Source organism: Oncorhynchus tshawytscha, linkage group LG09, assembly GCF_018296145.1.
Source record: "Oncorhynchus tshawytscha isolate Ot180627B linkage group LG09, Otsh_v2.0, whole genome shotgun sequence".
NCBI classification, from domain to species: Eukaryota; Metazoa; Chordata; class Actinopteri; order Salmoniformes; family Salmonidae; genus Oncorhynchus; species Oncorhynchus tshawytscha.
The window spans coordinates 40,036,716-40,063,118 of NC_056437.1; the positions used below are offsets into that span (position 1 = coordinate 40,036,716).

Below are 26,403 nucleotides of genomic sequence, written 5' to 3' on the forward strand. Positions count from 1 at the left end.
GGCATTTCTTTGGGGGGCCGCACAGCCCTCCATGTGCTCGCCAGAGGTAGCCTGACTGCCATTAGGTACCGAGATGAGATCCTCAGACCCCTTGTGAGACCATATGCTGGTGCGGTTGGCCCTGGGTTCCTCCTAATGCAAGACAATGCTAGACCTCATGTGGCTGGAGTGTGTCAGCAGTTCCTGCAAGAGGAAGGCATTGATGCTATGGACTGGCCCGCCCGTTCCCCAGACCTGAAACCAATTGAGCACATCTGGGACATCATGTCTCGCTCCATCCACCAACAGACTGTCCAGGAGTTGGTGGATGCTTTAGTCCAGGTCTGGGAGGAGATCTCTCAGGAGACCATCCGCCACCTCATCAGGAGCATGCCCAGGCATTGTAGGGAGGTCATACAGGCACGTGGAGGCCACACACACTACTGAGCCTAATTTTGACTTGTTTTAAGGACATTACATCAAAGTTGGATCAGCCTGTAGTGTGGTTTCCCACTTTAATTTTGAGTGTGACTCCAAATCCAGACCTCCATGGGTTGATAAATTTGATTTCCATTGATCATTTTTGTGTGATTTTGTTGTCAGCATATTCAACTATGTAAAGAAAAAAGTATTTAATAAGAATATTTCATTCATTCAGATCTAGGATGTGTTATTTTAGTGTTCCCTTTATTTTTTTGAGCAGTGTATATTATAAAATAAAATAAGCATGTTTTTTTCAATTATCTTGTCGATTGATGACCAACCAAGAACACTGCGCATGACTGCAACAGAAGAACCTTATCTCCACCTTAAAACAATCCTTGCTGCTTTATTCTGTGCATTCTGCAGCCTCCTAACTTCACTTGATTATGCATTTCCTCAGACCACCGAACAGTAGTTCACCTGACTCTCAATTAATGCTTGTGTTATATGCTGGTAAATATTTAGCTATCCTTTTTACTTTCTTTTACTTTCTTTAAAAATATTGTAGTTAAGGGGAAAGTAATCCAAAAGTAACGGAATGTAACCAGACTACGTCACTGGGTATTCGTAAAGTTACTAGTTACCTGTACAAAATTGTAATCAGTAACGGATTACATTTAGTAAGTAACCTACCCAACCGTGCATATATTTAGACTCAAGATTTTGCACAAAAATTATTACAATAACAAAAGGAGGCAATTTAAGTAGTGAAGCAACAATAGTGATTTGCTGCCTTTCTATTTTGAGAGCGCATTACTGTAAAATTGCTGTGAAGATAATGCAGCTCCCCTGGTTAACTGAGGCACCCCACTGACTACCGATGTGTTAAATGGGGAGTGAGATGAGTGTACAGAAAGAAAAACAAGTACTGCAGTGGAAGGTGACCGTTCAGGCGCACTAAGTGGGTTTAAGGACATCTTTCAGACATAACTACTAATAGAACTAAATGGGAAACTATTGGATTTCAGGAAGGAAAATATGTCCCAAACATATTTTGAAGCGATCAGGTTCTGTCATGGTGACAACACAAATCTGTAACAGGACGAGACAAATGTTTAAAAAAAAAAAATTTAAACTCTGGGGTGGACAGATTATGAAAAAGCCTATCCTGGCATTCTACAGCATTCGGGGTCTGCTAAATTAAGTTATGTCAATCACAGGGGAGTCGTGAGCAAGGCCTACGCCCATGTAATCTTTGAACATAAAGTGCTGGGGGCTGGAGGTCTGAAAGCTGCCCCTTTGGCTCCAATCCAAGTGAGCCTCCGACAACATCAAACCACTCTGTGAGAGGCATAATAAGCTGCACCACCGATGCCAATAACAGTAATGGAATACCTTGAAGTCCCTGTCGCCAACTGTGCCCCATTATTCTGAACAAATGAGTAGGGTATCTCTGGAGGGAGTGAGTGGGATAAGTGCACTACAGATACAGAAGAGGGCTGAGATCAAAGTGTAGAAGCGGAGGTATAATATTACGACATGTCACACAGAAGTTGAATTTTGTGACGTCCCAAAATGTCCAATGGGTTTTGTCAAACTAGGACAACAAAATTCCAGTAATTTTCAAAAAAAAAACTAGAAATCCTGATTAGAATAATCCTGTAATCAGGAATAAGGAAATCCGGGACTCCTTCGTCCAGGTTTTTTGGAAAACCTGAGAGTATTACCGTAAAGGGACTTCTGCAATCCTAGAATACCCACACTACATGACCAAAAGTATGTGGACACCTGCTCGTCAAACATCTCATTCCAAAATCATGGACATTAATATGGAGTTGGTCTCCCCTTTGCTGCTAGAACAGCCTCCACTCTTCTGGGAAGGCTTTCCCCTAGATGTTGGAACATTGCTGCGGGTACTTACTTCCATGTTGGGGGTTTTAGGCTTGGCTCGCAGTCAGCGTTCCAATTCATCTCAAAGGTGTTCGATGGGGTTGAGTTCAGGGCAGGTCAGTCAAGTTGGTCCACACCGATCTTGACAAACCAAACCTCACTTTGTGCACAGGGGCATTGTCATGCTGGAACAGGAAAGGGCCTTCCCCAAACAGTTGCCACAAATTTGGAAGTACAGTATCATCTAGAATGTCATTGTTTGCTGTAGCAATAACACTTCCCTTCATTGGAACTAAGGGGCCCAAACCATGAAAAACAACCCCAGACCATTATTCCTCCTCCACCAAACGTTAATAGTTGGCATTATGTATTGGGGCAGGTGGTGTTCTCCTGGCATCCGCCAAACCCAGATTTATTCTCCGGACTGCCAGATGGTGAAGCTCAATTCATCACTCCAGAGAACGTGTTTCCACTACTCCAGAGTCCAGAGGCGCCGAGCTTTACACCACTCCAGCCGACGCTTGGCATTGTGCATGTTGATCTTAGACTTGTGTGCGGCTGCCCGGCCATGGAAACCCATTTCATGAAGCTCCTGACGAAGTTATTGTGCTTCAGCACTCGACGATCACATTCTATGAGCTTGTGTGGCCTACCACTTCCCGGCTGACCCATTGTTGCTCCTAGATGTTTCCACTTCACAATAACAGCACTTACAGTTGACCGGGGAAGCTCTAGCAGGGCAGAAATTTGACTTACTGACTTGTTGGAAATCCTATGACGGTGCAGGGTTGAAAGTCACTTAACTTTTCAGTTTGACAAACATTGGCAGTAGAATGTCCTGTGTAGGTTGCATGGCTGTGCTCCATTTTATACACCTGTCAGCAACGGGCGTGGCTGAAATAACCAAATTCACTCATTTGAAGGGGTGTATTTTAATATTACAGTCGATGGATCTTTCCTTTCTATCAAGTCAAATAGCAATAACAGGTGATAGGACGCAGATGGCGACTGAGGCATGAAGGTATACCATTACTGTTGTTTTTGGCACAAGTGATGCAAGTTATGCTTCACCAAAGAAGGCAGTGGTTTGAAGTCATCTGAGGCTGCATTGGCAGAGCAGCTTTCAAAACATAGAACTGCAGTGAGGGGAGAGAGAAAAATGATGTCTACGTGCTGAACCAGAAAGAGCCAGTGAGAGATGGAGAGAACAAAACTGAAAGAGGAGTGAGATGTAATGTGGGATAACAGTGTGATGGAGATCAACAAGAGTAAAAAAATACTACCGGGACAATAAGAGGGAATTTAAGACAAAATTGTCAAAGGGACAAAAAACAGAGAGAGGTTTCGGGAGCTGGAAAAAGCATGTCTGCATAATGTACATCGGTCAGGCTGCCAGTCCCCCCTTGTAGTGTGCATCAGATCTCCTCTGGTGAGGTCACAAGGGGCTGAAGGAATTATACATTCATTTCCTTCTAGAATGTGCCAAAGTCATTTACATCTGTGAAATGAAAAAGCTGAAAGTGGGCTTCAGGCTTTAACCAAGTGAGTGAAAGGTGGTCGTGTTGCACCTGCATCAAGCTAGAATCTAATCATATTACAAGAGACATCACTTGGAACGAGATGCAGAAAAACACACATGCCAAGGAAATGGCTGTGTGATTACTTTGTCATGAAATAGATGGGTACTTGAAAGGGTATTTTAGAACAATGAGAAACAAAAAACACAAGGTAGAGCAAATTACTGTATTTCAAATAAACACTTGAGGACATTTAAAAAAAGTATGTGGATAGGTACTAGCTAAAGCACTTGTTTTTCATGTTGAATTACATTTTATGTACCAAACAAGCACACGTAATCACAGTAAAACAATAACAGGTCACTTGTAACTAACATACACTTTATTTGTTTTATGTTCCCAATAGTGGGGAACATCCCCAAATTATGACAAGACATTGGAGAGGATCCGCCATAAGACAGTGTTGGGTCATTTGTTAGCCCTAGCTCCGGTTCCCCAGCAGATGCAGGACCAGTGCTTCGTCCTCGGCCAGAGAGAGGCCAGTGTCCAGGGGCTTGGCGGTTGCTTGTTGCCTGGGTCTCTTCCTGCTCCCCGCTGCTGCCGCCTCCTCCTCCTCCTCCTCTTCTTCTTCACCCGAGTCATCGATGCGGTCACTGCGGATGCGCTTCCTCGTCCCAGCAGCAGGGCTTTAAACAGAGATAGGAGAAAGGGTTCAACAATCAGTTCAGAGCATATCAAGGGGAGTTGGGTTTATATTGAGGGCCAATCTATGGAGATGGGTTTGAAAGGGGTTATGAGCAGGGACCCTGTGTGTTGCGCTATAATGTCGCATGACCTTGTTAAGAACCTTTATTTTAAGCCTTTTCCAGAAATTAGAATTACACCAAAAATTAAAAGCAATTGGGGATAGTGCTGGATCATCTGACATAAAAAGAAAATGGGACTGTTTGATGAAAAAGCTTTAACTTTATTTATTTTTATTTTACCTTTATTTAACTAGGCAAGTCAGTTAAAGAACAAATTCTTATTTTCAATGATGGCCTGGGAAGTGGGTTAACTGCCTGTTCAGGGGCAGAACAACAGATTTGTACCTTGTCAGCTCGAGGGTTTGAACTTGCAACCTTCCGGTTACTAGTCCAACTCTCTAACCACTAGGCTACCCTGCCGCCCCAAACTAAACTAACCCAAACTAAAAAGGTTCAAATCCAGGTCATGTGACATGATTGTCCAAAACACAGGGCCTTAGTTGAGCCATACCGTGGATTATGGGAATCTGTGTAAGAAGGGTGTAGAGGAATGCAACAGAGGAAATTTGGTTAAAAGTCTTCCAAGGTTGCTAGCTGTTTGATTGCTTGCGGTAGCCCACTGTTGGTTTTCTTTGTAATTGAGGGATGGAAAGAGGCATCCGTCACAAAACTGACTCTCTTTATTCAAAAGTTGTTAGATGGTGCGGAAAGAAGCAGTTCTATAGAGATCTCCAGGACTCCTTCAGTGTCAAGATAATCAGACACCAGCGATGGCATAATGGAATTAATCGAACAAATGAGCCGAACAAAGCAAGTCTAAGTCTTTCATGAAGTCAAATGGTGTGGATAAAGGGAGATGGGAATGCTTTATCATGTCAACGGGAAGCAGAATGAAACGATGAGTCGAGCCATCGCTCCTATTAGCCATGTCTCTGATTTTTGACACTCCACAGCTCTAGGACTGGGTGGCGAGCACTAGGTAAAACAAAATGGCTGCCGTGCATGCAGAACCCCATTGGGGTCATATTCATTAGGGCACACCATAGAGCTGTGAGATATGGCCAAAAATCCATATCACAATAAATTAACTGAATTAATGCAATTTATCCTTTAAACTACTACTACTATTTTGATTGCTGTAGCCATCAATTGTCCCATTAACGACAACATATAATCAAACTTCACATTTCTCTAGTATAGGCAACTTATCATAATGAACGATACATGCATCAGCAAAATGCCCAGATTTGGTTTATCGTCCCAGCTCTAGCACACTAACGAAACGGTGTGCAATGGAAAACTAAAACAAGTGTTTTTTTTTTTTTAATGAATAAGTTCAGATGGCCTCTTCTCGTTTCGGCCCATTTTCTTCCATTTCACGCCTAACGAATCAGGACCCAGGTGTGTACATGAGTAAGGTTTGGCGAGTTACTTTTACATTAATCTTGCCAACCACAAACATGTAGGCAAGCGCGTTTTCTTGACAGTCTTTCCGCTAGCCATAAGGAGGAGTGATTTCAGCGAAAGTAAAAAGGAAAGGGGAATACCAGTGGTACATTTGTCTTGCTTTGCTGTTTTGTTAGTGCTGACAGGGTGGTTCTCGCTAACCGTAGCCCATGGTGAACACAACCTGAGCCCAAATGAAGAACATAGTGTGTAGCACATCTGTTTGGTACAGGTTGTGAGACATGAGAAGTTGGGGAATGGTCCCAACTGATCAGAACTTATATTTGCAATTATCATCTATAATAGCTAAAAGGGCAGCAACAGTACATTTCAAAGAGCAGACATGAGACTCATTCTGACGAGTTGCTAATTCACCCCTTAACTGACCCCGTCGTCAGATTTCTGTGCCTCTGTATCATTGCTCTTATCCTAAGTTTTTTTGCCTTAGACTCAATTTAATTCCTCAGGCCAGCAGGTCTCATATAGTATTGTGTTTAATATACTCCTGGGCGCCATAACACACCAGCCAAGCTGTATCTTACACTTGGCTGAGAACAAGAACCTGACCAGTGGAAAATAAACAACCGAGTGACAATAACATACCCTATATAGATACGTGTCTATGATGGAATAATTAGTACTGTATCTTAAATAAATGAATGAATCTTTACACAAGTTCCAAAGCTTAGGAAGGCTCAATGTACTGTGTAGTGTTGAAGATGATTTCACCAAACAATTTCTGCCTGTATTGTTTGGTTCAATCACTGTCAAATCAAAGTCTCTGTTGAATTATTTAAGGCTTTTAGCCAACAGAACTGTATGTGCTAGTGTATAAAGTATAGACTGGAATAGGGTTAACAACTGATATGAGGGAACGTTTCACATGTCATGGCCCTCATGTCAATCATGGCTTGAGTTGGGTTGCTGTCCCCCTAGTGGTAGTTATACATAATTAACATTGTGCTAGAAACAAGAGAAATATGGGCTGCTCAAGGCTGTGCATTGATCAATAGCGCCCTTACGGGTTAGCAGGTATCATGCTTATGAATGTCTATATCGAGGTACAGCCAATTGGCCTTAGAGCTGTCTTGGGGACATCCATCCATCCGCTACTCCATAATCCTACCACCACGCATCATACCACCATCTGTTGCCCTGGAGATCATGGTCAAACAGCTCAGCGGTTAAGTCAGACAGGGAGACTCAATTACACTTCCATTCATCATCACCACAGGATGTGAGCAATGGAGTCAGACAGAAGAACTGGCCAGTACAGGCGTGGATGGATTCAGCAGGGATAAGCCCAGAGTGAATGGATGAACAGTACAGTATATTCTTGGTGTGCTGTAACAATGGCCAGGCCTTATACAAGCAGCACAGGGAGGTTTCTCTTACAGATAGTGGTGTGTGGAAATCTGCCAGAAGAAGACACTAGGAGGAAAGAGAGAGCTGGAAAGAGGAGGAGGTGCAGTAGAAGGTGTCAAGGAGAGGGTGATATATAAGTGGTGGTGTTCTGAGAAATCCCTCCCTAGTATAAACCAGCATCCTGGGGAGAGAGACAGGCAGGCTGGCGGTAGATCTGCGTGGTAAAGGGGCATCGTAGTCATGCAGTGAACGCGGGGAAGTGGAGCGGACTGTAAATCTGCTCTCGCCTGCAGCCCTCTGGGCTCACGGAGGAGGACGAAGGAACATCTGCTGATCCTCCACACACGGGAAGCCGAAGGGAGGAATAAATGCAGGCGAAGGGAGTGAAAGACAGGCAGAGAGAGAGAAGCATGATGAATTGAAAGGGAGATAAGTAGAAACAAGTCAGAGCGAGAGCACAAAGACAATAGTCCGTAGTACAGTGGTTCCCAACCTTTTCCAGTTGCTCTATCCACCAACCGAATTTTGCTCTGCCCGGAGTACCCCCTCATGTCCATTTTACCAGTAAGACTATGGTCTCATGAGTCTCCTCAAGTACCTAGTACCCCTGGATGGGAACCACTGCCGTAGTAGACAAAACATTGAGAAGAGAGAGGGAGACGTGGAGCAGAAAACCAGAAGCCTTGTCCTGCCTGCCTCTCCGCCTTTAAATCCTTGGTGCATTACCCTGTAGCGAGAGGCCGCGTTGCCCTTCACCCTCGGCTGCCACTTTAAATCTGCCTCTAATTACACACTTTATGGCCTATCTGCTGTCCGACCCGCGATCAATGCCTCGGCAAGCTACAGAGGGAGTCCTCTCTCCTGGAAAGGGTATAATTTTGCTCCGGAGGCAATTACACCACAAATCCCAATAACCCCAGGCAGCCAAGCAGTGATACAACATTGCAAATCTAATGAATCTATTAATGCTCAATAGAAACAACCCCTCTACGACAGACCACCAGGCCTAAAATGCTGAGCACCTCATTTTCCCCAATATGGATTCCTTGAGAAATGTCAAACCATGGCTTCTCGACTCTGTCTGGTAGTTTTGAAAGGATTGGAATGCATCAGTGATATCCAGACATCTAATCTATGCTTGGTCGAGTTGATGCCTGTTTCTTTCAGATTTACTCATCACAAAATCCGTACAGGTAGGGGCTGCACATTGTCAAGCCATTTTAAAAGCCCTGTATGGAACCTTTAGTCTATCATGCATCCAGTTTCAGCCTAAAGACTAGATGGTACATTAGCACTTTTTTTTTACCTGATCTGGTCATCAGCTTCCTCTGAGTCGTAGTGTAGTTTGTCCGGGTCGGGCAGTGTGCTGGGGTCAAACTCTTCTCCATCAGAACCGCCCAGGTACGCTACCACCTCCTCTTCATCCTCCTCACCGGACTTCTGCTCCTGGGACAAAATACACCATTACTACAAATACCTCAGGTGCTGGATCCAGTAAGCAAATCAACTAATTGCATGAAGACTATATGAACCCCTATGAATGTTCCACCGAATGTCTTGAAAAGGTTCTTACTGACCGAAACAGACACATTTAAAAAGGTACAGGTGTAAGGTACAGGAAATTAGCAGTTGGCATTAGCAATGCAATCAATGAATTGACATGGTTAGAGGGAGGAAACTTCACCCATAAACAGTAATGTATATGTGCCAATGTTTGTGTGCCCAATTAATGAATGTTATTTTTCACAAAGAGAAAGCTTGCCAAGCCACACTAAATCACACCCCTAAATGAACTCAGCGATAATACTGCAAGTCTGACGCTGGCAAGTGGAAATACTGCAGTGGCGGACCAAAATAATAGTATGAAAATATATTCACAGTGAAAGCCTGACGGATACAAATATCTAGAAGGTTAAAGCAGTATAGGATGAGTCAAACAAACTCCGTCTGAATCAAGAGCAGGTTAAAAGAAGAGGGGCAAGATAAACGCAGCCCAATAAAAAGGTTTACAGAGACAGGCAGAGGGGTAAGCCTATGTGAGCAGTGTAAACACCAAATCGGGGGCACCAAACTACTGCTTCTGTGTGTTTCACTAATAACCCGTGGATCTCCCTCACACAATGTAACCTACATATTCGGAGGGCAATACAAAGCTACAAATAAAACAAGTGGAAGTTCTAAGGCGTTTCACTGGGTGCTCTTTAATCTAAGCAGGGAATGAGAGGGGAGGTACTGAGGGAGGGAGAGGGAAAAGAGGGAAATAATTGATCTACTTAAAATGGATGAAACTGCCCAGTGGAACGCACTTGTTAATGAGCTCGGGTTCTCAGACCCACAGGGACGCCATTTTATGAAAGAATTTGGGACAAACACATCTGTGGTAGATTTCTCTATGGACAGCTATAATGAGAGGGCCCTGTTTGTTCCACATATCTGAGTCCGTGTTGCTAACCTCAGTGTTCAACAAGCCTTATTTGCCCGTCCCAGACTATTAATAGCTTCTAGAAAGCCTTGAAAGAGAGGACAATATTGCTGGTTTTAGCAACTCGATGGAACGTTAAGACCTAAGCTGATTTTCATGACTAGAAGGTGGGCTGCTCAATTTCAACTGGCTTTGACAGCCTTCAAAGCTCTGCTTTCTAAACCAACAGCTCTATCCAGACAAAACAATTTATCAGGCCATCTGATATGCGTGAAAGACCTCCCCCACGGATTGTTTGAAAAAGGTTAAAAAAAGTTTTTTTTTTTAAAAAGGCTACCGTGGAAAACAAAGGGTCATGAGCATGAAATGTTATGGGAGACCGAGTTGGCTACAGCACTACACTCTACCCCTTTCATAACTTTCCAAACATAACCTGCGGTATGGATTTTCCTACATTCTTGTGACTACAGACTAAAGCGCTGGTAAGTCAATAGTTCAATGCACTTTGCTGATTTAAATGAAGAGATATCCACATGAAATGGAATAAAAGAGTTCTAAGCTTAGTGGATGACACTGAAGCAATAGCCATGCCACATATGTAGGCTTAATATGGATACAGTAATAATACATTTAATTCTAAACGCTTTTCAAGACACCCCAAATCACTTTACATGCAGCAGGATGAAAAGCAATAAAATCCCATAGAAATAAGTAAGTATATAAAAGTACACCGAACACGATGACAGACTGACCAGGGAGAAGACTAAACACGATGACAGACTAACCAGGGAGAAGACTAAACACGATGATCACTTTTTTGAGTGGACCTAGATGTGCATATGCATCTGCATAATAGTGAAATCTGAGTCCAAAGTGGTGGGAGAAACTGATCAAGGAGTAGCATGTAAATAATAAACAGTAATGGACCTAACATAGCCTTGGGGGACACCTTGTGATACAGGGGCTGGGGAAGACCTGCAGTTTCCAAGGGAAACTATTTGTTGTCTATCAGATGGGTAGTGGAACCAGGCAAGGAGACTCCAAGAAGCCTCTAGATGTGGCCAGTTAAAATCTGATGACAGTGTCAAATGCTACAGACAGGTCCAGGAGGATGGATATGTTCCCAGCTTTAGCAGCATATGGAACGTTGTTCACTACCTTTACCAAGGAAGTTTCAGTGTTATGCATAGCCCGTAAGCCTGACTGGAGGGGCTCAAAAAGTTCATGAGAGTTCAAGTTCAAGTTCATGCTATATGTCGTTGGATTTGAGGCTAGCAATCACTCAAGCACTTTAGTGAGGAAGGGGAGTACACAGTACGCCAGTTTGACTCTTCTCATGTTAGAGATCTTATCGACACGTTTACGACCCAGAGGCAACAAAATATGGATGGGGGTGGGACTTGCAGCAATTCTAGTATCTCGGGAGGAAATCTAATCTTTGCTTTACCTAATGTTAGAACATTAAGTCGGAGTATGAGCAGCAGTGTCCTGCCGCTAGTCTTGCTGTGCAGGGAGCCAGATTCAGTGTCTGTGCACGCTGTAAACAAATCCTGTATGGAGACCTGGCTTTTGTAAGATTCACTTGAAATTCTGCCAGCAAGACCTGGGGCAAGAACAGTCCTGTCATATCCACTTGAACAGAATAAAAACAAGAGTTCGCCCTGCCTCATGCTGACGTCAGGGACAGTTACAAATCAGACCCATGAAACAGAGCAGGGAGAAACACACAGTACACCAGTGTGTCCCAACAAACTTGAAATCAGATGAGTAGGGCAATTTGGCAAAAATATCATATCACAATATTTGATGTATGGTATGACGGTATTTTATGTTTTTCAATAATAAAAAACGTTCTAAATATGCTTTATGGGTAGTTCATGACCCTAGGGTGGAAACACTACTATTCTGAACATTTTATACCGTTCTAACTTCAAACTAAAATTATCAGCATTTTCATCAATTTCTGCATTTTTGTTATCATTACCACACTGTTCCCAACAGAGCTGCATAATATGGGGGGAAAAAATATATGTCTAGTTAATTGGTTAACTGTTGGGATCATGGAAATAGAATGATTAATTCTAATTCTATGGTTGGAATATAGTGGGCAGCACCTTGAATATATTGTTTGACATGACAATGAATGACTACCAAGGAGGAATTATTGACAGGGTAGGAACCAAAGCGTTGGTCAGTGTTTCCAGGGGACTAATTAGATGTTACATTACATGGTTTCTTACCGTTGCACAAACATACCTATCTAGGCCTACATCATCACTGGTACCCGAGGAGTATTTACGTTTTTAATAAAGCCCTTTTGTGGGGGAAAACACATTTTGATTGGTTGTGCCTGACTGCACCCTTGCCCAGTCATGTGAAATCCATAGATTAGGGCCTAATGAATTTCATTTGACGTATTTCCTTATCTGAACTGCAACTCAGTAAAATCATTGAAATTGTGACATGTTACGTTTATATTTCTGTTCAGTATAGTAAAATATGGTATACTGCCCAGCACTATAGATGAGAACTGTATTTTTTCTAACCTGATCATTATGTACAGATTAACAGCAACAATGAGTCTCTTTCTTACTTTGACCAATATATTAGTAATTACAACGACAAAAAACAAGGCTGACAGTATCATAAACTAAATATACTGAAGAACTGGCAGCATAATTCCACACCACCAAGCAGACCTGTGCGTGGTCTCATCTCATTATCTTCAGTACAGTCTCAGATGTTCAAGTTAGTGCAATCTCAGCTCCCTCTAGGGAGACTTATGTACTCATCAAAACAAGAATGCCATATTGAGCTGAGAGAGGAGCCAGTGTTACCGTAGAAACTGAAAACCCTTTAGACATATTACAGATACTGTCTGGAAAATAGCAATACAATACTCATTGCACCTTTAGTTGTAAATTCCACAGTATATGGCATGCCATGTATTGATTGAAACAGGATGTCATATTATACATCAATAAAATCAAGTTCAGTGGTTGCCATGGCGCCGTGGGATCGCCTAGGCAGAAAGCTCTAAATGTTGTGCATATGTTCGTTATTTTAAGTGTTTTTTAACTGCATAACTTTTGGTTTTTAACTTAATGAGGGTTGATCTGAAATAACTGGTGGTAACCCACGGAGTTACAGGAATGATGACGGCAAGCCAGTTTATTCAGCTTGGCTTGGCTCCCTCCCCTCAAGCTACTGCTACTGACTGCCTATTCCAACTGCCTAGACATCGGAAGCTGTGGAAGACCAACTGCCTAGACATCGGAAGCTGTGGAAGACCAACCATGAACTGCAAGATCCCTACATTAGTGTTTGTTTTCAATGCGACTGACATTCTTGTTTGTAATGAAAAGCTCTATATAAAATAAATATATTATTATTATTCTCAAAGCTTTAAAGGCAGCACCATTATTTTAAGGTCAAAGTAAAAAGCTGACATTCAACATCATGCAATGTTTATTTCCCTTGTGTTTGAGCACAGCCTTCTTTTACACGCCTTCACTGTGTCAGCTAGTTTAACACACATCTTCAGAGGCACCACCTGGGATGTCACGTCGATTAAGGTGTCTCAATCACACACAGGCTAAATCCATGCCTCGTGCCAGCTTAGAATGGCTCCAGCCAGCACTTTAGCCAATGAATATTTAAATAAATGCTGTAATCACTTAGCATTTAGGAGACCATCAAATGTATGTGACGCTTTAAACGCTGGAATACTAGGCATTAATCTTTCAGGACACGCTCATCTAGATCATCCAGGAAGCCTTATTTCCACCTATTTATTCAATTTAGGAGTTTACTGATTAAAGCATGGGCTCTGTATCAACATTGGGCCAACAACTAGGCACAAAACACGAACACAGACAGAAATCCCAGTGTGGGAGCAATAAAAGAGAAGGGAGGACAGATTGATGAGAACACAGAAGTATTTTAGGAGAAATTCTGACATGTCACCACAGCTCACGCTCCCTGGTGGACTTTAATCAAATCTCTTCAGGCCCCTGGTGATGGATTCTCATTTAGAGCTTCATCTCTTGAAAGTCTAACTCTGGGAAAAGTGGAAAGCAGTTTCAGGCAGCATGGAGGGAACATTTATTACTAACCTGTCAGACATTAGGCTGTCTGAACTCATTGGCGCATGCAGAGCTACCACCGGCATTTCTCATCAGGATTACATAAAAGTAAGACCTAAAAGGCTTGCCAGGATTCGAAAACGCACAGATGCTAAATCTGAGGGTTTATAGATAATATAGTGAAGGTTATGAGACAAGGAAGTGAACAAACCCGAAAAGCCTTGAGCTTAACATTGATACAGCTCATTAGATAATATTCGTACCCATTTGGACACCAAAACTGGTCAAGCTAAGTAATTAACAATAAACAAAACTTAATTTGCTGCATAGAACACTTAAGAGAGATGTGCTTTTAGGTATCAATTGAAAGCAATAAATGATAGCACCGGTTCAGGTACAAAACACTGTAGATGTGGTAACTGAGCACAAGAGCACCACCAGGTCCATTGAGAATCGGTTGTCAAAGGGTGGTATGGATACCTCTTCCCAACACCTGCATTTGCATATGCTTGTTATACGAGGTATCCCCCAGAGAGAGTGGGAAAAGAATAGACATGACAGCTGCCATCTAGAAACTGTGGACGGCCTCCTGAAACGGATGACAACGGCTGCTTTCCAGTTATGTCGGACTCTGCCGGATATAATTATTCCAGGAGGAGCAGAGAAACACTGGATTGGCCATCAGGTTGCTGCCAAGTTATCTGCAAAGATTACTTTTAAAATACCAACAAAGGGCGGTTACCCCTTCTAACGTCAACTTCTGATGCAGAGAGTCCGGGCATTGTGGTTCTCCTGGCATGCCATCACAGTAATGCACTTACCCTGGGTTTGGAAATGAGTCAAGCAAAACGCCATCTGTCCGAAGTGGGGGCTTTGTTTGATAAGTCTTAGTCTTGGGAGATCTCTATTTAAAAGTTGGAGTGAGTGGTGGTTAAATCAGCTTCACTCAAACTTCAGCGAGCTCAGTGGGCTTGGTAGGGCCAGCATCAAAATGTTCATGTTTGTGTACTGGTCTGTGCGAGGATGATAAGGGACTCCAAAGCCTAGCAGCTTTGTACATGAAATGTTCTTTACATGACTGAACTGTGTCACATCGGGAAGCACATCACATAAAATCAACATTTACAGTCAGGTCCAAAATTATTGGTACCCTTGATAAAATAAATACAAATACTGATACTAATACAATTGCTCAGATAGAGATTTTGTTTAACAAGTACTATTATTTTCTCTCGACTAGATGGATGTCAAAATGATTGCCACCCCTGTTTTCAATACCTTACCTTGTGTACAGCTGTTACGGTGAACCGGCAGTCAAGATGAATGACTGCAGTCAAACACCTCATTGCAAAATCATGGTTATTAATATGGAGTTGGTCCCCCCTTTGCTGCTATAACAGCCTCCACTCTTTTGGGAAGGTTTTCCAGTAGATGTTGGAACATTGCGGCAGGGATTGCTTCCATTCAGCCACAAGAGCATTAGTGACGTCGGGCATTGATGTTGGGCGACTAGGCCTGACTCGCAGTTGGCGTTCCAATTCAATCCAAAGGTATTCGATGTGGATGAGGTCAAGTCTCTGTGCAGGCCAGTCAAGTTCTTCCACACCGATCTCAAACTATTTCTGTATAGACCTCGCTTTGTGCACGGGGGCATTGTCATGCTGAAACAGGAAAGGACCTTCCCTAAACTGTTGCCACAAAGTTGGAAGCACAGAATCATCTAGAATGTCATTCTATGCTGTAGTTTTAAGATGTCCCTTCACGGGAACTAAGGGGCCTAACCCGAACCATGAAAAACCAGCACCAGACAATTATTCCTCCTCCACCAAACTTTACAGTTGGCACTATACATTCGGGCAGTAAGCGTTCTCCTGGCATCCACCAAACCCAGATTCGTCCGTCGGACTGCCAGATGGTGAAGTGTGATTCATCACTCCAGAGTAATATGGCGGTGAACTTTACACCACTCTAGTCGACACTTGGCATTACGATCTTATGTTTGTGTGCGGCTGCTTGGTCATGAAAACACATTTCATGAAGCTCCTGACAAACATTTTTTGTCCTGAAGTTGCTTCCAGAGGCAGTTTGGAAGTCAGTAGTGAGTGCTGAAATTGAGGACAGATGCGCTATGATTTTCAGCACTCGGGGGTCCCGTTCTGTGAGCTTGTGTGGCCTACCACTTCGCAGCTGAGCCGTTGTTGCTTCTAGAAGTTTCCACTTCACATAACGGCACTTACAGTTGACCTGGGGCAGCTCTAGCAGGACAGAAATTTGGCAAACTGACTTGTTGAAAAGGTGGCACCCTCGTCACTGAGCTCTTCAGTAAAACCATTCTACTGCCAATGTTTGTCTAGGTCAAAGGGTGTGGCAGATCTAGCAATGCGATGCAGTGCGTTAGACCGCTGCACCACTCGGGAGGCCCTATGCTTATACGTTTTGAAAAGGTTTGTAACAACTAAAGTGGCCAAATAACTCTAAACATAGCCTTTAGGCCCAAGATCCCAGAAACACTGTTGGAGAGCCCATATCCTAGTGATACATGTGTTCTTATAAGCCCAGTCAATAAGCAATCGTGTGTGTGAAAACCTTGTTCTGACTGGCCCCTATTTAAAAGAGACAGCGTTCTCGTGCTGCTCTGTTGATTACTACATTCTTCAAATTAAGCACATTCATCTGCTTTACAAACCACACGTATCTTACATTCGCTATTCAAGTGCAGGCTATAGATAAAAAAAGTTAATGGCCATTCTAAATAAAATAAAAATTCCGCACATATTACAGGCTCTATGTAAAGACCCGATTGAGAATAGTCTGATGGGTGAGAATATCATATGCTTGTCAACTTGTGAATGAGAGACTGATGAAGTGTGTGCAGCCTGCACAAGAAACAGAGCAGCGCGACTGCCTTTCATTAAACTTTTTTCAAATAATCATTTGTCGCATCATGCATCCTTAAGACGAAAACGCATGGAGGGACGCCATTGAAATTTGAATGTGACAGTAGAGCGTGTCAATTCACACACTATGTAGTGTATGCCTACTTAATTATCAAGAGAATCCATATACACAGTTGTATTTGTAATGTTCGCTATGTGGCCCTTGTATATTATTGTCGCGTTTCTTTTGACTCCCCTTACAGTGCATTCGGAAAGTATTCAGCCCCTTTCACTTTATCCACATTTTGTTAAGTTACAGCCTTCTTCTAAAATGTATTAAATGTTTTAATCCTGAATCTACAAACACACCATAGTGAGAAAGCTAAAACAGGTTTAAAAAACCCAAACAGAAATACCTTATTTACATAAATATTCAGAGCCTTTGCTATGAGACTCGAAATTGAGCTCCGGTGCATCCTGTTTCCATTGATCAAATTTGAGATGCTGCTACAATTTGATTGGAGTCCACCTGTGGTACATTCAATTGATTGGATATAACTTGGAAAGGCACACAGCCGTCTATATAAGGTCCCACAGTTGACAGTGCAATGTCAGAGCAAAGACCAAGCAACGAGGTCAAAGGAATTGTCCATGGAGCTCCGAGACAGGATTGTGTCAAGGCACAGATCTGGGGAAGGGCTACAAAACATTTCTGCAGTATTGAAGGTCCCCAAGAACACAGTGGGCTCCAAATGGAAGAAGTTTGAAACCACCAAGACTTTTCCTAGAGCTGGCCGCCTGGCCAAACTGAGCAATCGGGGGAGAAGGGCCTTGGTCAGTGAGGTGACCAAGAACCCGATGGCCCCTCGTACAGAGCTCCAGAATTCCTCTGTGGAGATGGGAGAACCTTCCAGAAGGACAACTATCTCTGCAGCACTCTGCCAAATCAGGCCTTTATGGTAGAGTGGCCAGATGGAGGCCACTCCTCAGTAAAAGGCACATGACAGCCCGCTAGGAAGTTTGCCAAAAGGCAACTAAAGGACTCAAACAAGATTCTATGGTCTGATGAAACCAAGATTGAACTCTGGTAGATGCCAGGAGAACGCTACCTGCCCGAATGCATCGTGTCAACTGTAAAGTTTGGTGGAGGAGGAATAATGCTCTGGGGCTGTTTTTCATGGTTTGGGCGAGGCCCCTTAGTTCCAGTGAAGGGAAATCTTAACGCTACAGCATGCGATTCTAGACAATTCTGTGCTTCCAACTTTGTGGCAACAGTTTGGGGAAGGCCCTCGTTCAGCATAACAATGCCCCTGTGCACAAAGCAAGGCCCATACATAAATGGTTTGCAGAGATCGGTGTAGAAGAACCTGACTGGACTGCACAGAGCCCTGATATCAACCCCATCGAATATATTTGGGATGAATTGCAATGCCGACTGCTGGCCAGGCCTAATCGCTCAACATTAGTACCCAACCTCACTAATGCTCATGGCTGCAGCAAATGTTCCAACATCTATTAGAAAGCCTTCCCAGAAGAGTGCAGGCTGTTATAGCAGCAAAGGGGGGACCAACTCTATATTAATGCCCATGATTTTGGAATGAGATGTTCAAAAAGCAGGTGTCCATATACTTTTGGTCATGTAGTCCACACAAACTAGGCTCTTTATTTACTACTGCTAATAGTGCACATTCCCTGATACGTGTAAATATTGGACTATAAATTGTGCCTTCCTGTATTATACTTATGCTAAAATGTTTATTCAATTTTTATTTTTTATTATTTCTTATTGTTGCATTGTTGAGAAAAAACTTGTACGCATTTCGTTGGACAGTGTATACCACGTATATACAATACATACAACTAATAAAATGTAAAATTTGAAACTTATTATAAATAACGTACACTTCAAAAAAAAAATCCTATAGCTGGAGCTGAGCTCCAAACAAGTGCAAAGAATGGACAAGAAACACATTTCAGAACGGCAGCCTATTTCTTTTGCAAACAGTGAGTGAGCTATTATAATCTTAATTCCTCACCATCCAATCTACTCATCAAATTAGGAATAGTAGGCTCTTACATTAGTCAGAAACTGCTAAGATGGATGCATTAAATGCTTCCCCAAACTTGAATCTCACACACAGCCTAAGAGCCCGGGTCATTCGTCAGAGACAAATCTCATCTTTATAATATCCTTAAGGCAGTGGTTCCCAGTTCTCCAGCTGCGTACCCCCTTCTAGCACCAGGGTCAGCTCACTATCAAATTTGAGAGTTGATTTTTTCTATCATTGTAAGCCTGCCAAGCACACACTATATGATACGCTCATTATTATGTTTAATAAATGTTTTGTTACAACCTGGCTTGTGGGAAGTGACAAAGAGCTCTCACAGGACCAGGGCACAAATGACAATTATAATCTATAATTGTACTCTTTAATTTCGCTATCTTACATAGCAAACTTTATTTGTTCATCTAAAATGGGGAATAACTCACCACAGGTTAATGAGAAGGGTGTGCTTGATAGAATGCACATATCTCTGCAATGTTGGGTTGTATTGGAGAGAGTCTCAGTCTTAAATCATTTTCCACACACAGTCTGTGCCTGTATTTAGTTTTTCATGCTAGTGAGGGCCGAGAATCCACTCTCACATAGGTGCGTGGTTGCAAAGGGCATCAGTGTCTTAACAGCGCGATTTGCCAAGGCAGGATACTCTGAGCGCAGCCCAATCCAGAAATCTGGCAATGGCTTCTGATTAAATTCAATTTTCACAGAACCACTTGTTGCAATTTTGATGAGGCTCTCTTGTTCAGATATCGGTAAGTGGACTGGAGGAAGGTCCTTGTTAGTGCAGACAGAGAAGAGCTCCAAATTCTTAATCATAGCCTCAATTTTGTCCCGCACATTGAATATAGCTGCGGAGAGTCCCTGTAAGTCTAGATTCAGATCATTAAGACGAGAAAAAACATCACCCAGATAGGCCAGTCGTGTGAGAAACTCTTCAAGTGAAAATTATGGTCAGCGAAGAAAACTAAGCTCGTCTCTCAATTTTAAAACAAGGTGTCAATACTTTGCCCCTTGATAACCAGCGCACTTCTGTATGTTGTAAAAGTGTTACATATTTGCTGCCCATATCATTGCATAGTTCAGAAAATACACAGTGGTTTGCAGAAGAGGATGTCTTCCTTAATTGAACCCCCATAAATGTGACTGACATATACTAGGAGCTGTGCCAGGCCCGCCACGCCTGTTGACTCATCCAGCTGTAATGCATAGAAATCACTGGCTTGTATGTGAAGCAGTAATTGTTTCAAAACATCTCCTGCCACGTCAATGATGCATTGTGAAACAGTGTTGTTTGATGAAGGCATTTTTTGTTGTTGGGCCTATTCCCCCCTGCATTGTCCCAGACATATCTGCGGTCGAAGGAAGAATTAAAGTCCTCCACAATAGTATGGGGCTTGCCTGTGCTAACTACTCCGTAGCTCACCATACAAGACACTTCTAGCCCCTTCTTATTAATGGTATCTGTTGCTTTTATACATGTCTTACTACTCAAAAGTCTTTCATTCTCGCTCAAAGAACTCCCGCGGCTTATTTATTTTTTTAAATTGGCATGTTTTGTTTCTAAATGTGTGCGCAAAAGTGAAGGTTTCATTGTGGTGTGAGATGGTACTTTGCACATTAAATACACTGTGGCTGAGGAAAGGCACTACTCCCAATATAAGTGAACCCCAAATCAATGTAGGGGTCATATTTGCGCCTCTTCGATGGTCCAACGTCACTGTCTGTTCGGTGCTTTCCCGGATAAGGGATCAGTAGCTCTTTCGGCTGCAGGAGATTCACAATTGTCAGTGTCCATGCTAGCTGGGCTAACAACAAATGTAAAATTACTGATGCTAGCATTGGATGTGCTCGTGGAAGCAGAACAACTTGTGTCGTGGACAGGTGCAGGTGTAGTACTGCTGGTAGTAGCAGTACTACCTGTAGAACTGGTATGTGTCTCTATGGGCCTGACTTTTTTTGAACCATTTATCCATTTTCGAGCCAATGGAATGAACAGCAGCTACGTTTGGCTACATACGGACCGTTAGGGGAGTTCCCACGATATAGTAACAGTTAATGTGATTGGATGTTTATTATTTGACATTGTGTTGTTATTTCGCTGAACACTAGATTGTTTAATTTTATTTTTGGCAGTGAAACGAAGCTACTCAGGCGATAAAAAAACCTCACCCAAATGTATAGCCCTGTTGGAAACTATAAATGGAGTGCTTGAAAATGTGAAAAAATAATAATAATTATGAATCACATTTGTATTTGGCGTACTCACGACGGCAACCCAGTTTGGGAATACCTGCCTTAAGGTATCCAACTACTGGACATTGTGCTTATATGATCAATAGCACCCTTAGAAACAAGATGCTGCATCTTTATCTTGCCCAGAGAACTTGAAGATTAAATAAGACCTTGAAGACTCCAGGATCACAAAACCACACAAAATCAAAACTTCAAATGACAAAAAAACTTTAAACTCAAGGACAGTGTAGAAGGCACTTCATTTTGTTAACAAGCTATATCTGACCTAAGACTTTCCCAATTCCTTCCAAATCCTTAACAAACAAGCACGAAGTCTCCCCAAGCATTAGCCTGGATAAGTCTGGCCTGCTGCTTTATTGAGGGCACCATGGTTGCGCTCGCAGGCTTTGGGGAAAAGTGTTAGCGATGATAAATGAGACAACAGTGGAGGGCTGAAGGCACGTTGCCCAGTGGAGACAGCCTGTAATGCTCTAATTGTCTCTGTGTGAGTGGGAGGATGGCAGAGTGAGAAGTGTTCAGTATGGCGGTGCATAGTTCAACACACAGCCCCCATCAATACCAGGAGGAAGCAGCCTGGTTTACCATGCAGCTGGTAAAACATAAGAGCAGACTTCAGGGCCAACAGAAGATGAACGAATTGAGAAAAAAATCTACTTTAAAAAATGGACAGATTTAAAGCTGTAATATGTAGGTTTTTGTGATACCCAACCAAATTCACAGAAATGTGTTATAAATCTGTAATTGTCATTGAAAGCAAGTCTAATAAGTTGTAGATATGTTCTATGTGCTCAATTTCTATGATTCCCGGTCTTCTGCATCTTACTTTAGGTTTTGTACACTAGCTTCAAACAGCTGAAAATACAAAACAATATTTTAGTTTTTTTTTGTTTAGATGGTACAATAATTCTCTCCACCAGTGGTCACCAACCTTTTATTTTTTGATTATACCCCTTTTTCTCCCCAATTTCGTGGTATCCAAACAGTAGTTCCAGTCTAGTCCCGTCGCTGAAATTCCCGTACGGACTCTGGAGAGGCGAAGGTCAAAACACAACCCAGCCAAGCCGCACTGCTTCTTCACACAATGCCCGCTTAACCCAGAAGCCAGCCGCATCAGTGTCGGAGGTAACACCGTACACCTGGCGACCGTGTCAGTGTGCATGCACTCAGCCCACCACAGGAGTCACTAGTGCGCGATGGGACAAGAACATCCCTGCCGGCGAAAATCTCTCCTAACCCGGACGACGCTGGGCCAATTGTGCGCCGCCCCCATAGGTCTTCTGGTTGCAGCCGGCTGCGACAGAGCCTGGACTCGAACCAGGATCTCTAGTGGTCCAGGTAGCACTGCCTTAGACCACTGCGCCATTTGGGATGCCTACCAACCTTTTCTAAGTCAAGATCACCAAGTCAAAATGCAAGCCGACCTCTACTGCTCAGATTATTACAATGTGTTTAACATGAGGTCTGTGCTGTAGGCCCAATACATTAGCACTGCATATTGGCCACGCTTGAACTGCCCCACCAATTGTGTGTGGCTCAGACCATTTTCAAAATTATATTTCAACATTTTAGGTACATGATCAAACTGCTAGATCATTTGTTGCATTACTTCGGATGTCGGATGCGAGGCTCCCTCCCCCAGCTGATGGCAAAACTTAACTCAAACTGCATTATTCATGCCTCATGCGCAAATTAATGGTGTTACTCTTATGACCAGAGAAAGAAAAATCTCTATATATTAAAAAAGCCAAGCAGCAAATAATAACGCAAGATTATCAAAACACTTCGCTATATTCATTCATTGTAGCTGCAGGCTGCTTGTAGCGTGAGTGGAATTAGAGAGAACGCATATTTTATGGCTTATAAAACTGTTGAACAAAGTTGACAGTGTTGAATAACTTAATTATAAGCTAACTCATAACAGCAGCTCTTTGCTCTATTCGTTGAGTCTTTCTCTAGTCATGGTTTTAAAAGTGTTGAAATCTCACATTATTAACTTTGCTGTGCGGTCAAAGCTTTTATCAGTCTATGGCTCGAGGAAACTGTGCAGACACGGTAATCTGATTGGCTAGTGGTAGGCCTATAGGTGCACTTGATTCTCTCTCTGGGCCTGCCGGATAGGCGGAGTTCTACTTTTTTACAGAAACGTTTGGTGAGTGACTAGGAATGGCTTGGAGATCAACCGATTGGTGAACACTGCGCGACACGATTGTTGCTTGTTTTGTCACAAACTGATATTAAGGCAAAATATTAGAATTTTAGCAACCAGGAAATGCCGGAGCTATTTTTACATAGTATTTCTTTAAAGAAAGATGGGAAACGTGGATTCTGAACCCAATGAAATGAGGGATAATTGTGAAGTATTCATCAATGTCTGATTTAACTCAATAGGAAGTCTATGGTGTAGGAGTGGAGTCAGCGTCGAACGAGATCAGGGGGGATAGGATGTGTATGATAATCCCACCCATGACGCCACATTCAGATGTTGCATTCATTTTCCCCTTATTAGTCTCCCACGTCACTGAAGAGGCCAAATAGGAGTGCTAAACAGAGCAGGAGACGTAAGGTAGGCTATACACCAGAGTGGTAGGAGGCATCAGAAGAGCTGCCGGAAGGGGGATTAGAGAAATGCCACCCTAACACCTCCGGAGTATCTATCACTGCAAGCCAGCATTAATGTAATGACACTGGGTGTGTTTGATTGACAGGAGAGAAAGAAAGAGTGCTGGCATGGTAATTATGCTGAGGTTGAAGACAAGATTTTTCATTTCCACATTACGCAAGACGAATTCAGCAGGCGGGCAGACGGACACAAGCTGAGCAGAGGGGGATTTAATATTACACGGAGAGGGACTCGCCTCTGCTGAAGACACCCCAGATGCTTTGTGACCGGGATCTTGCGTAAGACAAGGAACTACTCTCTCAGTCTCATCATCACGTGGCAGGAGTGGAGCCAATTCAGCTGGCGATAGAGAAGCTCTATGGAGCGTTTGGTATTTGTCTGCAGAAAAGCATGTCCCCTTTTGTGAAGTTAACACTTCACATGACTCACTAGAGGGGCTGACATTAATGACCCTGTAAAGTACCATTGTGCTTGTCCCATTCTCTCCTCAATGAATTCTGTTCCAATCTAAAAGCTAAGTGCTACATCGGCATCAGGGGACTCTGTGTTCTTCGTCTGACATTGGCTGAAGAAGAGAGAATGCTCCTTCTGCCTTTGTTACAAAGACAAAGGGGTAGAGTGTGGCCCTCACTTTTAGAGACTGCCTCTCCTTTTGAAGCTAGACTGGAGTTCAATAGCAGCATCCTGACAGAAGTATAACTTTAAACAGCCACGGTTTAACGTAACACGAGTGAAGGGGAGCTAGTGAATGGAGTCAAACCCGTTCAGGATGTGATGGATTTTAAGAGAGGTTTGGGGGGAGAAATTCTAATGTAAAATGGAGGAGAGAGACTTACCTCAGCGTACTGCTTGCTGGCTTCTCTTCTGGCAGCGTTCTCCTTCAGTCTCTTCTCCTGTGGGAGAGAAGAGGGAGACTGAGTTTGGAGTAATGTCAGTCTGACCAGATTTAGGTGTCGTATATCTCTGACAATCCATGCCTTTCAGGGCAGGTTGTTTTGGGGTGAAATGGCTGTATTTCGTTAGATTGTCATAGATTCCATGAGAGGATATGCTTTCTCTTTTTTGTTCTATGTAGTTTTTTTTAATGATAAGATTCACTGGTTACTGCCTCTAAGCTAAGACATTTTCCATGGGTCATAGAAGAGAGGGGATGGGAGGAAAGAAAGCAGACAGAGGAGTGGAGGTTAGACAGGTCACAATAGAGTATCGAGAGGCAGCCACATCCTTCAGGTGTTGAAAAAAACACCAAACAAATCTAAACAAAATGGCTGACTTGCAAAACACAGTCCAAAATAAAGCAGATCGCCACCATTATCATTTGGCCAACACGGCATATTCAGGGAGAACTGACCACAGTAAACGACTTGACACGGGAGTGAAACCCTCGCTAGAGGGGAAAAATAATGATAGTGTGGGAAAACAGAAGCCTATTTATATGCGGCGGGAGAATGCATTAGGAAATGTCAGCAGCTGATACATGAGTTCTTAATTTCTGCTCCAAATGTCACTCAGTGAAAACCACATTTTGCATTAGAATGTGTGTGTGTATTAGGTTTGAATATTTTCCCGGTATTTTACAAAATGTTCCACCCAGAGAATAAATAGGTAATCCAGTATTTCCAGCACAAACCAGAAGTGTCAAACTAAAGCATATAGCTTTAATCAAAGCTTTGATCGGCATTAAAATGAAAGCCTGATGAGCCCTACATAAAAATACATGTTATGAGCCATACATTTTATGAGCCCAAGGCCAAATGATTGTGCCATTATCCGATAGAGACTATTGTTAGGTTCTAATTTTCAGAGTAAAAACTCCACAGATACTATGAAAGCTCAAACCAAGTTTATTCTTCTTAGAGGATCAATACAGCTGCATTAGACAAAGACATTGTTCACACAAGCACTGATATTTAACCATTTCTCCTAGGCTGAGTCTCCTCCTCCACATCTGAAAAACATTGTATCTTTATTGCTAGGCAGGAAACTAAGTGATACGGGCCATAAACTTTTTTCTCCCTTAACGAGACCCTTTTTAATTTTTTTAATTTTTATTTCACCTTCACTTAACCAGGTAGGCTAGTTGAGACCAAGTTCTCATTTACAACTGCGACCTGGCCGAGAGAAAGCAAAGCAGTTTGACACATACAACAACAGAGTTATACATAACCCAAAGTGATGAAGCTGTTTGTATGTGGCTGCTATGAAAGTGAACTGTGTGTGCAGGTGATCATGGGTGTATTCATTCTGCCGATTCTGTTGAAAAACATTTCTGAGAAGGAAGCAAATGGAATGAAACAGGGATAAATATAGCTGAATTTGTCTAATCGAAACTTGTTTGCAACTGCTGTTGGGACTAATGATTACACCCTAGATCAGCTAGATGCAGGCAAGAGTGTGCAAGGCGGTATTGAATGAGTCACTCTGTCACCTTGATTACTCCAATTGGTCTCTCGACCTGTGCACCTATATTATCAACTTTCATTTGTAGACTAGGTTGAAGCAACCTTATGATGGGTATAGGGCAAATTCTAGTATCATGTAGGAGCCTAAATCTTTCGATGTTACATTGAGCTGGGTGAATGGAATATGAATGACACTCATCCAATATGCTGTAATATAATTTTGATTTATCCTTTATTTAACTAGGCAAGTCAGTGAAGGACAAATTATTTTACAATGACATCCTACCCCGGAAATAAGGCCAAGCAACAAAAATAA

The 26,403-nt window shown here is 42.6% G+C and overlaps 1 protein-coding gene across 2 annotated transcripts in view; it reads right to left on the reverse strand.

Moving 5' to 3' along the window:
• Positions 1-4,021: 4,021 nt before the first annotated feature.
• The window catches only part of ddx10 (DEAD (Asp-Glu-Ala-Asp) box polypeptide 10), a 70,871-nt gene continuing 48,489 nt past the window's right edge, over positions 4,022-26,403 (reverse strand). Inside the window, exons 16-18 of one of the 2 annotated variants that reach the window (XM_024431952.2) lie at positions 24,522-24,578; positions 8,673-8,806; positions 4,022-4,495 (exon numbers count right to left, since the gene is read on the reverse strand). In XM_024431952.2, the coding sequence (XP_024287720.1) occupies positions 4,291-4,495; positions 8,673-8,806; positions 24,522-24,578 (396 nt within the window). In that variant the 3' untranslated portion in view covers positions 4,022-4,290. Of the gene's footprint in view, positions 4,496-8,672; positions 8,813-24,521; positions 24,579-26,403 lie in introns of both variants that reach the window. The other variant, XM_024431951.2, reaches the window with a different exon arrangement.